At 46.7% G+C, this 13,629-nt stretch overlaps 2 protein-coding genes across 5 annotated transcripts; one reads left to right on the top strand and one right to left on the bottom strand.

Moving 5' to 3' along the window:
- Positions 1-1,174: 1,174 nt before the first annotated feature.
- nell3 (NELL (neural EGFL like) family member 3) lies at positions 1,175-7,633 on the bottom strand. Of its 3 annotated transcripts, XM_049749898.2 has the most exons (6): positions 5,638-7,633; positions 4,898-5,404; positions 4,370-4,740; positions 4,184-4,300; positions 3,744-3,810; positions 1,175-3,670 (listed from the first exon to the last, which is right to left on the bottom strand). In XM_049749898.2, exons 1-6 carry the CDS (start codon positions 5,801-5,803, stop codon positions 2,127-2,129), a joined length of 2,772 nt encoding a protein of 923 aa, XP_049605855.1. In that variant the 5' UTR covers positions 5,804-7,633; the 3' UTR covers positions 1,175-2,126. The 3 variants fall into 3 exon arrangements, with proteins under 3 accessions (XP_049605855.1, XP_049605854.1, XP_049605856.1); XM_049749897.2 differs by having other exon boundaries at positions 4,184-4,740; XM_049749899.2 differs by having other exon boundaries at positions 4,184-4,740; positions 4,898-7,633.
- A 124-nt stretch (positions 7,634-7,757) lies between these two features.
- On the top strand, positions 7,758-12,965 carry apbb1ip (amyloid beta (A4) precursor protein-binding, family B, member 1 interacting protein). Of its 2 annotated transcripts, none has more exons than XM_049749914.2 (13): positions 7,758-7,921; positions 9,213-9,272; positions 9,398-9,488; positions 9,637-9,938; positions 10,197-10,274; positions 10,355-10,514; positions 10,799-10,920; positions 10,996-11,070; positions 11,181-11,324; positions 11,412-11,522; positions 11,619-11,717; positions 11,789-11,882; positions 11,984-12,965. In XM_049749914.2, the coding sequence occupies exons 2-13, from the start codon at positions 9,213-9,215 to the stop codon at positions 12,778-12,780; spliced, it is 2,133 nt and encodes a 710-aa protein (XP_049605871.1). In that variant the 5' UTR covers positions 7,758-7,921; the 3' UTR covers positions 12,781-12,965. The 2 variants fall into 2 exon arrangements, with proteins under 2 accessions (XP_049605871.1, XP_068504919.1); XM_068648818.1 differs by having other exon boundaries at positions 7,759-7,921; positions 9,682-9,938.
- The last annotated feature ends 664 nt before the right edge of the window (positions 12,966-13,629 follow it).

Genomic DNA, 13,629 nt, shown 5'->3' on the forward strand with positions numbered 1-13,629 from the left:
TGAATGGGCGGTGTGCGACAGTGGGCAAAGTGGATGTATGTGCAAGAATGATTTACAGGAAGGACACTTGGAGATAAAACCGGTAGAGGTGCCAGAGGAAGAGCGGCAGGAGGAAAACAACCAAGAACCCGGCCAAAGGTGATCGCCAAGGCCGAAAGACGGGATGGAAAACAACAGCACCCACACACACCGAATCGCCCATAATCAGCACCCACCCCCACGGAACCAGCTCTCACCAAACCAGCACCGACTCCCATGGAATCAAACTCTCCTGCGAACTTGCCACACCCACTGACTCATCACCCATCGAACTCGGCCCACACTGGCATGTGCAACTGAATATTAGCTGACCAAAGAATCTTGAACGTTGCCTTTTCTGAATGGAGACTTTCTGCTCTTGAGCATGGTCGCATGAAAGGCCCAGCGCTGTATTGTACTTTCCTGAAAACAGAGCTTTCTTAACAAGAATTGTGATTGAACTCAACCAACCTGTGTAAGTCTAAATTTTGTTTCGGTGTCTTAGCCCACACACACACGCACGCACGCACACATGCGCACACGCACGCACACACTAGGGGGCACTGCTAGCTCACAATTTGTAAGAGAGGTTCTGGGAGAAAGACTGAAGAACGACTTTCCAATTGAACACGTGATCTTCCTAATGTTTATTCCCTCTTACCATCACGTCCCCGTCTGGCACTTCACATCTGGCACAGCTGCTTTCAATCTGGTCAGCCCAAAGAATCCAAAACTTTTGTCTACTACCTTCTTTTTGACATGATCGTTACCAGTTTGCTGGCGAGAGCATGTCAACGCTGAAATAAGAGGCGGGTGGTGGTGGTGTCCAGGTACCTACTCTGGAGGTGTGAGTAAGTCAGACTCCTCTGTGGCCTTTAACCTGTTTCCTTTGGCTTCAGGAGCTTTGCTGAAACTATGATGAAATATCGCAAAACCAAAATCAAGTGGAGTCTTTGTTTGAGGTTTTAGCCATTCAAGTTCCAAGTCTAAAAAATGAAAGACTTACTTCCACCTCCAGCTCTCTGCACTCCTTTTGACAGCCACTGCTTGCTTTCTAATTGCATCCACATGTCGGGATGAGTCACGTCTGCGATTACAACTCGGAAAATAAAAGTCGTGATTAGCATTCAAAGGAACCACTGCGTGAACAGCGCTGTGCGAAAAATATACCGCTTCTTTATTTTGGCCTTTCAAACACACATGGGATGCTCTAAACAATACACACAAAGGCATCCTTAAGATAGACGAAGCTCATTTGCATATTCCCTTAATGTGTTGCTCAACAACAGATATAAAATGTCATTATGCCCACAGGAAGAAAATACATATTTTTCTCATGTTGTAAATCAATGTTTTGGATCCTGCGTAAAAACAATAAAAAGATGGTTTACAAAAAACGTATATACTCATGCATTTAAGCAATAATAATCATACAAACATACATCAGAGCAAAAATATGGAGTACGTGTCATATTCCATACCTTGCAAAACACAGACACTCCATGAGAGAATTTGGACACTGCTCAACTAGCCAAAGTACGCCAGGGAAAACTAAACAAAGCAGCACTTTCACAGTAAATTATAAACAAAAAAAAGGACATTGTAAAAACATGACAATACCCGCAACTTGGCAAGTATGAAATTTGGACACAATTAGAAGGAATCTGGTTAAGTTTGAGACAGTTTGGACTAAACAAGAACGGCAGAGATAAGTTGCGTTTGCTGGAATGATAGAGTTGGGTGTTATCGGCCAGCCAAGAAAGAAATTTATGAAGGATTGTGCCAAGTAGAAAGATGTGATAAAAAGTAGGGGCCTCAGAACAGAGCCTTGGGGTTCACCTGTGGTGACTGGGGATGGCTGGGAGGTGAATGATTCAAGGGGAAGGAGCTGAGTCTACAAATCTTAGGTGTAGAGTTCCCTTGGAGACATGAATAGATTCACAGAGAACTGAAGATGCGTTTCTGATTAAAAGTGAAGTGTCTTCAAAAACCAAGATGAGTCCAGTTTCTTCCATTGAACTTTTGTGGAATATCAGGGCCTGGATCAATTCAGCTTTATCCTACTAGTAAGTCAACCTTGTGCAAAAAAAAAGCATCTCTGCCCGGGCTCACGCGGCAACCCAAAGGATGGAGATGTTGGTGCCGCCCTCGTGCGAGATCTGGTTGATGCGTCCGCGGATGCAGTCCAGGGTGCTGTAGACGATGGTCCCATTGTGGACCTGGAAGGAGGCCCTCAGGCCCACGCTGGCCCACTCACTGCCCTCCGGTATGTGTCCCGAAACCTGCTGAGCCACGGGACCAGGTAGCCTGCCCGCACCTAGACCCGGACTACCGGCCCGTTGGAGGGTCACCTTCAAGACGTTACATGAGTGGATAAGTCTCAGGTTTAAGGCAATGTTAACGGTCCCATCTTCCAGGAACACAAAGTTCTTGCGGCTGTTTGGTTCGCCGGAGCCGGCCAGGCGAATCTGCGGTGAGTCTGGAGAAATCTGCTGGAAGGTGAGTGGCTTGTTGCGGACCGCGCCGAAAGGGAGGCCTACCTTGGCCACCGTGGCTGTCAACGAGGAAGAGACAACTGAGGGGATCCAGACCAGGCTGAGCATGCTGATCCCAGTGCCGTCCCCAAAGTAGCGGACGTTACACTGCGGCGGTGTCGTGATCTCAAAGCTGAGCGTGTCGCCGCCACCCACGGCCACGGCGCCCGCCAGCGTGATGGAGGTGTCCCTGTAGTTCACGCCTGTCTTGAAGGCCCGCATGACCTCCTGACCTGTGCCATTGCGGCTTGTGTAGGCAAGCAGGAAGAAGCCCTCGCGGATGCAAGTGTGCCCCATGGCATAGAGCGCCTGCTGGAGGACAAACTTGACCACACCGCTCTCCGTGAAGCGCACACCGCGATTGTCGTGCGTCAAACCTATCATGTAAGGGTCTGACAATGAGCGCACACGAAATGTCGGGCGGTAGCTGGACTGATAGTGCGCTAGCAGCGACATCTCGGCGGTCATGGCCACGGCACCCGTGTCATGCGACAACCAGAGCAAGCTGAACGTCGGCGCCGACATGTCATAGACGTGGAGGTCTTTGCTCCGGTTGCAGTGCTGGTTGGGGCTCCTCAGAAGAAGACTCAGGGTGTCGCTGGGCTCCACCTCCACCCCGGCGCTGATGCTCACACCCTGGAAGTACTTGCCTTCAGGCTGCTCCACACGCACCCCACTGACTTCCCGACCCTCCTCTTCCTGGCTGGCGTTGAACCTCAAGCCCAGCTGAAGGAAGTTCCTGCAGCTGTGCTTCATGGCAAAGTTGTGGTCCAGCCACAGCAGCCCGTGCTGCAGTATTTTCATCAGGCCCCCATTGCTGGACACAAGATCACTGCGCTCCTTGCCTCGCAGGCTCAGCTGAAGCCCAGTGAAGATCTGACTTTCAGAGTTCCCGCAAGAGGGGACAGTGACAAAGGCGCTCCAGGAGGAGGAGAGACGAGCCCCCGAGGCAGAGCCACAGACAGAGTCGGTGAGTGTCGTGCAAGGGACGGCCACAGGATCGCCTTCACAGTCGGAGCAGGCCTGACACTCCTGGAGCTCTTGGTTGTAGAAGTAGTCGTGGCCGCACAAGCCCGTCTCTGCTTCTCTCTGAGACACACCCAGACACCGGAAGCCTCCTGAGAAAGGCAGGAGAAAGTAGCATCAAGTCATCAGAAAACAGTTGCTGGTGATTGAGGGCAGTACACAAACCTGGAGTGTTCAGACACTTGACACGCTCCCCGCAGATGTTTGCTAGCTCAAAACATTCATCTCGATCCTGTGAAGCAAACCGTGAAGAGTCGGCATTATCAAGAGGGACACAAGTGTTTAAGTCTTATTTCCATGACTTCTGAACTTACTCCACTAAGGAAACTATTGGTATGCAAAGTTTGTTTTCAAACCTGGAAAACTGGGTGACTATTTTTGTCGAGGGAAATTCCCACTTGAAATGGGCAAAACTTTGTTGCTTGAATCAAAACTAAATTTAGGTATGGTAGGCTCTGAAACTAGTGTCAAACCACAATAAGACTTAGCCAACTATTTTCATTCTTTCAACCTGATTGTGTGTCGGTCAGCAACAATGTCGACTGACCGCTAACAGACATACATTATTTTTTAAAGACTTGCTGGAGGTTTGTCTTGAAGGTTACCTGGCACATGGTGTCCATGGTGGGTGAGCACTGTGAAATGAGGAAAAATCCCGGTGGACACATAGTGCACTTGTGGCACTGTGGCGGATCAGTCTGGAAGTCGCAGTAGTGGTCCGGCTGGCAGGCAGAAGGGCACCCCCCCATCAGCAGCTGTGGCAAATTAGCTTCACCGACTACGTCCATCACCTTCGTGTCTGTGTCCATCTTATGGACGCCGTTGTGCAGATGGCTGCGGGCCTGATTTTGGAGGCCCGAGAGGTGGCTCTGGAAGTAGCTCTGCAGTTCTTCCTGCAGACCCTGGAAGGACGCCTGCTTGAGGATGTCCGCCAGGAGGCCATACTGGACCTTGACTGTGTCCATCTGCTCGTACATACGATGGTGTTGTGTCAAGATGTCGCGCTGCTGCGACAGGAGTGCCTCCTGCTGGTCGGCCAGCTTCTGTTGCAGCTCGCTGATGAGCACTTGCTGCGCCCGCAGAGCCTCCACCAGCTTCTCCTGACCCTTGGCCAGCTGGAGGTGGAGGATCAGGGCATCCTCTGAAGGGACTTCATTTTCTCCTGGAGAAAGAATCATAGTTTAAGGAGGGCTGTGAAATTACATTTTCTTCTTCATACTAGAGGGAGTGAATTTTGTAAAGAGAAACTGAAACCCAGTTTCAGTCTTATATCAAAGTGAAAATAAGAATATTGCATGAATTAAAAAGTCAATGCTGACCTGGTTTGACATCACAGGTGAGCTGGAGCCCCAGGGGCGCACCACCGAGTTCTGAAGACGGGGAGCCGAACTCGGGGAAGTCCCCCAGGAACTGCGCAGCCCGGTCAGCCAGATGAACCAGAGGGAGCTGCTCGGCTCCAGGGGACGGCGGGGAGCTCTCCCCGGTGTCCCTGGGGCGCCCTTTGGATCTGTTGATCCGCAAAGGGAATCTGCACTCTAACCCTTTGCAGTTCCGCGTTTGGTTTCTTGTCTCGGGCACCCTTGCGCAGTCGCCGTCGGTACACAAAGGGACGCCTTCTGCGGTGGTGCTTCTCAGACGGGGAGATCCCATGGAGGGGGCGTGACGTGAATGTCTGTTCGACCTGCCTGAGGGACAGTGGTCACCGGTGCACGGTCGCGGGTCTCCGGTGCTAGAACCCGTGCAGTGAGCCCCCTTGCACCAGTCAGCGCGCACAGACGCAAGGACCAGGAGCAACAGCGCCGATGATATCAACAACATCTTGCCTTCTATAATAGTGATATGGATTCACGAGGATGAATAAATATGTATGATAATATTTATATGTGATGGTGATGTTTGATTGGTTGTCTTTATGTCGCCAGCTGTCCCTTTTTACTCCAAGACAAATTTCTCCTTAGCAAGACAAATGAAAAGAAACCCTGGGAACCTTTGTATCCCCCGCAACAACAACAACAAAACAGCACTATGGCTTCAAAAGGAGCCAAAACTCAACTCTGACCTGGTTTTCGCTCTTTACCGTCTTGTCCAGCTTCTTTGTTCAAAGTGTGAAGAGTGAAATACAACATCCCGCGCACACGCCATCCATCCAGCCAGCCAGCTCTCCAGCCAGAGCCCCTTTGAGCTGTCTGGATGTGATGATGGCATTCCTGGAGTTTAATTAGCATCAGGTTTCACGACGTCTGTTAACCCTTCGCCTGCCGATTGCTACCAGCAACCAGGATCCAAATCCCTCTTGGAGGGGGAGTAGACTTGATTCATATAAATGACATCACATTACGTACATTACAGAGGCTAGTTGACAACAAATTTTAGTGCTTTTGAGGAGTTAACTAACTTAATTAGCTACAGGGTGTTACTACTTGGAGCTAACTAGCCTTAATAGAAAAATCGGGGGGGGGGCCTATACCGCTAACGAGCCAAACTTATTTGTGCTAACAACCAAGGACAAAGTGAAGCACTAGCTTAAGAAAATTAGTTTTGGTAGACAAAGTTAGATAAACATTGTGGCATAAACAGTTGAAGTGCATATTTCTTGCTAGCTAACTAGAAAAATAGATCATTTAAGGCCAGCGCTTGCTATGTCTGTGTATTTGGTTGTCTTTTCCCAGATGACTGTCACTTTCAATTTGGCTTACTTGTTGACTTTCCTGTGACCTTTGCCCCCCTCCTCCCGACTTGTGTTTTATTCTTCTTGCCTTTTTGAGCAGCCTCTCAATGTTGAGACAGCTGCTGGTCCTCAAACCCCACCAGTCACCAAAGTGTTGTCAACACCTACAGATACATGTCGAACTATGGCATGAGGCAGGAACTTTTGGGATTTTAAGAAATTCCACTTAAGATGTTTTTTGAGAACATACGCCGGACACAACTTCCCTCCCCCACATTTATCATGCCGTATATGTTTCAGAGCCACCCGTCCTTGATATATAAAAACATTTTTAAGAATGTTTTACGACTCCCAAGTGCTTTAAATACAATTAAACCCATTATTCTCCTAAGCATCTGTTTTTATGCTCACTGTCAAGAAACGGGAGACTAGCCTATAACGTTACTTTGAGGAAACTAAAGATGGCTATTCCAAATAAGGTATGCCCGCTTCGAGTTGGTTATTTTTCAACTCCATTTGATGTTTAACGGAAAGCTGACTTAAGGCAACAATGAAATTAAACACAAAATGTTCAACCAGACCAATAAATGAGAGGACTGATGTCAGGTATACGACCCTCGCAGGGCTGTTTCCCTGTCTTCCCTCGACTGCGGGAATGAGTGGAGCCAAACTCGGGTTGTGGTTTTCACCATGCTTATGTAGTAGCCGCCCACTGAGTTCAATGCAGAAGGGCCTGCGTGTCGACGCCCCGCGTTTCACATCACACTCTGACAAAATGGCATTTTGTCTCGCAGGCTCCCCGCTGCTTTTGCCATTAGCGGCCCATTTTATTTCTTTGAAAGCAAACTAAAATGTCATTTCCAGGTAAAGCTGGATTGAATGGTTCTTGAAGCATGCAGTCTCACAGCTTGCAATCTGGCCTTCAAAAAAAGCGCCAGTTGGTTGCGTTGTTTGGCTCCTTGAAAGCAACAGTAACTAGCGCTTCACTTCAAATGCTTCTAATTAATAAATCTGCTGAGCTAAAAAGAGATTTTATTGTTCGGACCACCCTCGCTGTGACATTTGCAGTCTGCCTCCGAGCATTTATCAGGGTGTTAAATGGATGAAGTATTGGCGCTAATGGAGAAAATTTTGGCTGCAGAACCGGCCTCGTTCTTCAGGGGACTCGAGAGGCCTTTGGCCTTTTTGTGGTTCAATCAAAGTAATACAGTACAATATGCTGCATGTGGAGCCTCGACAGCACATGCTAGCAAAATTCCTGCTACGGCGTAGGCGGTGTTAGTCACGTCCGCTGCGAATTGGCAAATCTGCAGATTGTGCAAATCAATATTTAACTAAGGTCAATGATTAATAGCGACACTTGGCATTGTTGGTGGAGCTCTCTGAACAGGCTGCGGGTTGGTCGCGGGCCCAGTGTTGTGAAAGTGCTGTGCAGGAATGCGGCGACAGGTCTGGACGTGAACTTCCGCATTGGGCAGGAAGGAGATTGTCACAAAAAAAAGAAAGAAGCAGTAGATGAGCCAATCCTCGTCAACACGCCCAAAAAACTGCTCGCTGCTATCTAACGGCCTTGTTTTGCTGGATAACGTTTTTTTTTTTTTGTGTCGATAAAACATTTTGCTTGAAGGATATTTTTATTTATATATTGTACAGACACACACACACATTGGAAAAGGTGAGTTAAAGTGATTTGTTGTTCACGCTTTTAGCACTTCTGCTTTCTGCTTTCTTTTACTGCCACAATTTTGAATTGGTGACAGTGGATCAGTCGATGTCAAAACTAGATGGAAATAAAATCGGAGAGAATTTTCTATCAAAAGGTTCAAAAGGAACCTGACGTTGTTTCAAGTTTTTGGAGATGTGTTGTGTAGTCTGTGTGTGTGTGTGCGACAATTGATTCCTAAAATTAAATCACAAAACTGCTTGTTAAATCTATCATAAATCATATTAAATCGGACGCTGAAATCACATTGAGCATATTTAATGCTATCTCACTGCTCGTTGCAAATTTCTGAGCCGCAAAGTGGCCCAACATTGTGAGGAGACAACGGCAGGTAAAATAAAATCTGCCGTACTAAAAAGTCATTTGGCTCACTGTCTGCAAGTGAAGGGAACGGACAGAAATATTAGGACACCGTTAGAAAGTGGAAAACTGGTGGAACAAAATTTAAATACCAGCTCAGTGGCCTAGTAGTAGAGTGTCCGCCCTGAGACTGGAAGGTTGTGGCTTCAAACCCCGGCCGGGTCATACCAAAGACTATAAAAATGGGACCCATTGCCTCCCTGCTTGGCACTCAGCATTAAGGGTTGGAATTGGGGGGTTAGATCACCAAATGATTCCCGAGCGCGGCACCGCTGCTGCTCACTGCTCCCCTCTCCCCCAGGGGATGGATCAAAATCACATGGGGATGGGTTAAATGCAGAGGACAAATTTCACCACACCCAGATGTGTGTGTGACGATGATCATTGGGACTTTAAATAAATCCTTAGTAAACTACAGATACTTGAAGAAGGGACATAAGAGACAATCAACTATTTGTATATTGTTTTTTCGCACCATTAGCTTAATGTTGATGTCATTTCCTTTAGCTTTACAACATAGCGAACCACTTCCTCTTCGCAGAGGTGAAGAACCTTTGGTGTGAAATGGTCTCTAAGCTAAAGGCGGTGACACAAGCATGTACCCGTGAGAATTGGAAAGGACTGTGTATATACTTGAGATGAATACCTTTGCTTTCAAATGATTGCTTTGGCTTCTTCTCAAGTAAAAGTGAGAGCAAGACTAAACAAGCCAAGACGAGAGATAGTGAGAAAAAAAACAGGGCCGCAGGTCATTAAAAACAACTAACATGATAATGCCCTGCAGGCTATTTTATATCATTTGTCACAAAATGTCTAAAATACATAAACATGTGTCAAGTTAATTTGGCCTTCTGCCAACCTTTTCTTGATTTGTCTATGACAGATGGACGACATTGACGCTATGTTCAGCGAAATGCTGGGCGAGATGGACCTCCTGACACAGGTGAGTCCCGCCCCCTCGTCACCATGACAATAGCGAATGAGTTAAAAAAAAAGCGCCATGGAACGCTTGAGCGCATTTGCATTGTTCTGTAAAACGCAAACGGACTGGTTTTCTCCCCCTGGCAGAGTCTGGGACAAGAAGCTGTGCCGACCTCCCCATCTCCACCCAAACCCAAGCAGGAAGTCAACCCCTCCATGGACTTCACGGATCTCAATGGTGACGTCGTGTTCATTGTCGTTCTGTATTTGTTCACCTGCACAACATCGGCATGACAAAAAAACAGCAAATGTGTGGCAGGCGTACTGATTAAACAAAGATAATTATAATAAAAGGTTAACTGAGGTCGGTTCCCTCATCACAATAGGTGGTGGATATTATAAGCGAAACGTCTGCTGTGACTTCCAACCAGTGTCCCTGAATGAGCTGGAGGACGTTGATTTGGATGCCCTGATGGCCGACCTGGTGGCCGACCTCAACGCCACAGAGGAGAAGTTGGCAGCCCAGGTTGGGCCTCTGAAGGAGCCTCAGCCTGAGCCTCCGTCGCCCCCAATCGCCTGCCCGCCCTCCTCCAGCCTGTCGATCTCCAGCGACTCGTCTGCCACCTCCTCCTCATCCACCGCCTCCATATTGCCGCCTCCACCCCCGCAATCGAGCAAACCTTCGATGGTGAGTCCGCAACAGCTTATGCTTTTCTTTATTTTAAATTTACATTGCACTTGACTTACCAACCCAGGGTAAATTAATCTAGGACGTCTAGATCCGTCAATGGGAGTGAATGAGTTCATGAGATCTAGTAGGAGAGCTGTTCCATTCATGATAACTTGATGAAAAATGGGATTTCTGAGTAGGACTGGTTGGGGTTTTACATTAGGCTCATATACCTATTACTGTATATTCCATGATTGTGTTTTGGTGGCTCCATAGGAGGAGATTGAGGCCCAGATCAAGGCTGACAAAATCAAGCTGGCTCTGGAGAAGCTCAAAGAAGCTAAAGTCAAAAAGGTGAAACAGGCACTGATGTCAAACATTATATATATATTTAAAAAAAAGTTTAGTTTGGTTGCTTAGTTTGTGTGCTTTAGCTAGTGGTGAAGGTGCGCATGAACGACGGCAGCTCCAAAACCTTGATGGTGGATGAGAGGCAGAACGTGAGAGAAGTGTTGGACAACCTCTTTGAGAAGACATACTGCGACTGCAACGTGGACTGGAGCCTGTGCGAGACCAACGCAGAACTGCAGCTCGGTCAGGAGATTATACGGTCCCATTAGCGCTAACGCTAGCTATCGTTTACTACCGCTTATTTATTTTTTGATGCCCCCACAAGCAGATGAAAAGAAAATGAGGAAATGAGAGTTTCTGTCTCACCCGCATGATTGTTAAATTTAGCTAAGCTGACGTGTTACGTTGAGCATTGATTTAGCATGGTCGGAAAACTTTGGTCCTCGAAGGGAAGGTTTTAGTTTTCTCCCTTCTTCAACACACTTGATTGAAACGTGGCGCTGATTGAAATGGTTTTGTGGTGCTAGAAAGGACTTTTGAAGACCATGAAAACCTGGTTGAGCCTCTACTGTCCTGGATCAGGGACAGCGAGAACCAGATCCTCTTTCAGGAGAGCCCAGACAAGTACGAAGTTTTCAAAAACCCTCAGGTCGGTACAATCGATCAACGGAGCAAGTAGATTGCTCCATCTCTCTTGCTTCGACTGAGTGTCCTCTGTGTGCAGAAATTCTACTTGTGGAAGAAGGACAAGAAGACTTTGAAAGACATGAAGGATAAAGACAAGGATATCTTGATCAAGGTGCATTGTTTTCATTTTGACCGCAATTAGAAGCCCGGAATGTATTATTTTCACTCTGAGATTATTAAGTAAATTCTTGACCCAAAACGGACATTCGTCACCCCTCCCAGGAGAACTTCTGTGGGACATCCATCATGGTGCCTGACCTGGAGGGCGTGCTGCACCTCAAAGAGGACGGCAAGAAGTCATGGAAGCCCCGCCTCTTCCAGCTCAGAGCCTCCGGGATTTATTACGTGCCCAAAGGCAAGACCAAGGTCAGGGTTTGAAATCGATTAATCGAGTACCCCAGGAGGGATTTTGATAACATTTGATTACATGTAGCTGTTGTCTTTTCTTCTCAGTCATCTCGTGACCTGGTGTGCTTCGTGCAGTTTGACAACGTCAATGTTTACTATGGAAAAGACTTCAGAGCCAAATACAAAGCGCCCAGTGACTTTTGCTTTGTGCTCAAAGTAAGGCAACATACTTGCGACAAATGTTGTCTTGGCGAAGTATTGAGTCATTTTTTTTCTTCTAGTACTTTGTGTTAAGATTGTTTGTGTGTTTAGCATCCTCAGATCCAGAAGGACTCTGAGTACATCAAGTACTTGTGCTGCGACGACGCCTGGACCATGAACCTGTGGGTCACCGGAATACGCATTGCAAAGGTATTTGTTTTTAGGATGACGATGATGTCATCATAATCGAAGTGAAGACACATGAAACGTGTGCCTTGCAGTACGGCTCCAATTTGTATGAGAACTTCAAAACGGCGGAGAAGAGGGTGGCCATTGGTTCCACATGGGCCAGCTGCAGTGTTACGTCAAGCCAAAGTAAACACACGCACACACACACACACACACACGCACACGCACACACACACACACACAAAATGTGCACGGGTCATCTTTCAAAGTGTTTTGTGTGTTCACAGACAAATTTGAAAGCCAGGTCGCTAACGGACACGCAAACAACATGCCACCCGCACCGCCTCCTCCCCCACTAGGTGGAAACCTCCCCCCACCGCCTCCCACACTTGGGGGAACTCTCCCCCCACCACCTCCCCAATTAGGTGGAGCCCTTCCCCCACCACCTCCACCACTAGGAGGCGCACTCCCCCCTGCGCCTCCCCCTCCACCAGCTCCGAACCTCGGCTTCCCTTGTCCTCCTCCTCCTCCTCTTCAAGCCAAATCTTCCCCCAAACCTGTTCACCAAATGCGACGTCCATCAACCAACTTCCCGCCGTCTCCCCCTGCGGAAGATGACCTTCCCCCTCCCCCTCCACCACCCGTCGATGACTCCCCGCCGGACTTTCTCCCGCCGCCACCTCCGGCATCCAATTTTGGCTCGCTACCACCTCCTCCGCCACCCGTGAAGACCATACCACATCCCCCGCCTAACAGGAAGACTCTACCGCCGCCTCTTCCGAGTTTGAAGACCATGAACCTGCCGCCACCACCTTCTGATCCAGGATTTTTACCACCTCCGCTCACGGGGGCGCCACCTCCACCACCTCCTCCTCCACCACCGCCTCTTATAACGGCCTCCGCCGCCCTCCAAAAACCGCAGATGAGGCCTTCCGGGTCGGTGAAGAAGATGCCACCGCCTCCACCTAAGAGGACTACACCTTCTCTTCCTGGGGGTGGAGGTGGAGGAGATGGAGGTGGTGGAGGTGACTTCATGTCCGAACTTATGCGGGCCATGCAGAAGAAGCGTGACCCCATTAATTAAGTTTACAATTTGGGTTTAGCCATTTAGCACTTGAAGCCAATCATGTTTGCAAGATGTGTATATAGTCCATCGTCAGGTTTACAGGGGTGTAATTAGTCTTTAAAAACAAATGCTGAATCTTAAAAAAAAAAAAAAATTGTAAATAACATTATATTTCAGTGATGAATAAAAAAACGTGGAATAACTATTGGGACTGGCATGAGTCAAAGCATGACATTGTGGATAAGTACCTCCCCAAAATATGAGGATACTACTAAAAAAAAATACAAAAATATTAGGATAAAAACTAAAATATTAGGAAAAAATATATATAATATACTATATATATAAAATATTAGGAAAAAATATATATAATATACAATATATATATATATATAGATAGATAGATAGATAGATAGATAGATAGATAGATAGATAGATAGATAGATAGATAGATAGATAGATAGATAGATAGATAGATAGATAGATAGATAGATAGATAGATAGATAGATAGATAGATAGATAGATAGATATAGATATAGATATTTATGTATATAAAATGATGCCAAATATAAATAAGTATAAATATAATATTTTTTTTAATATAAAAATATTAATGTTACATTATCAATATACAACCAGACAGAACTCTTTTTAAAAGTATACATACATAAAATTATAAAAATGACAAAATAGTCGAATCATTATTTTCGGCCAATGATCATTTGACACTAATGTAAGTATTATTTTTGTGGGGTGGTAAATCAATTGTAAATTTGTGAAAAAGTAATCATCAACAGCCTGAATCTAATAAGGTGTAAATAAAATATATATGTTATGTTGTAGGTATATTTTATTGCAACATACTT

This window comes from Syngnathus scovelli, chromosome 18 (genome assembly GCF_024217435.2).
Source record: "Syngnathus scovelli strain Florida chromosome 18, RoL_Ssco_1.2, whole genome shotgun sequence".
Taxonomy (NCBI): Eukaryota; Metazoa; Chordata; class Actinopteri; order Syngnathiformes; family Syngnathidae; genus Syngnathus; species Syngnathus scovelli.

Bases quoted from the DNA above. Each gene is read 5' to 3' on its own strand.
- apbb1ip (XM_049749914.2), top strand. From the start codon at position 9,213: ATGGACGACATTGACGCTATGTTCAGCGAAATGCTGGGCGAGATGGAC. The intron at 9,939-10,196 runs GTGAGTCCGCAA...GTGGCTCCATAG, and splicing joins AATCGAGCAAACCTTCGATG to GAGGAGATTGAGGCCCAGAT. The intron at 11,523-11,618 runs GTAAGGCAACAT...TTGTGTGTTTAG, and splicing joins ACTTTTGCTTTGTGCTCAAA to CATCCTCAGATCCAGAAGGA.
- nell3 (XM_049749897.2), bottom strand. From the start codon at position 5,803: ATGCTAATTAAACTCCAGGAATGCCATCATCACATCCAGACAGCTCAA. The intron at 4,741-4,897 runs GTCAGCATTGAC...TTCTTTCTCCAG, and splicing joins CACCTGTGATGTCAAACCAG to GAGAAAATGAAGTCCCTTCA. The intron at 3,811-4,183 runs GTAACCTTCAAG...TTTGCTTCACAG, and splicing joins CCATGGACACCATGTGCCAG to GATCGAGATGAATGTTTTGA.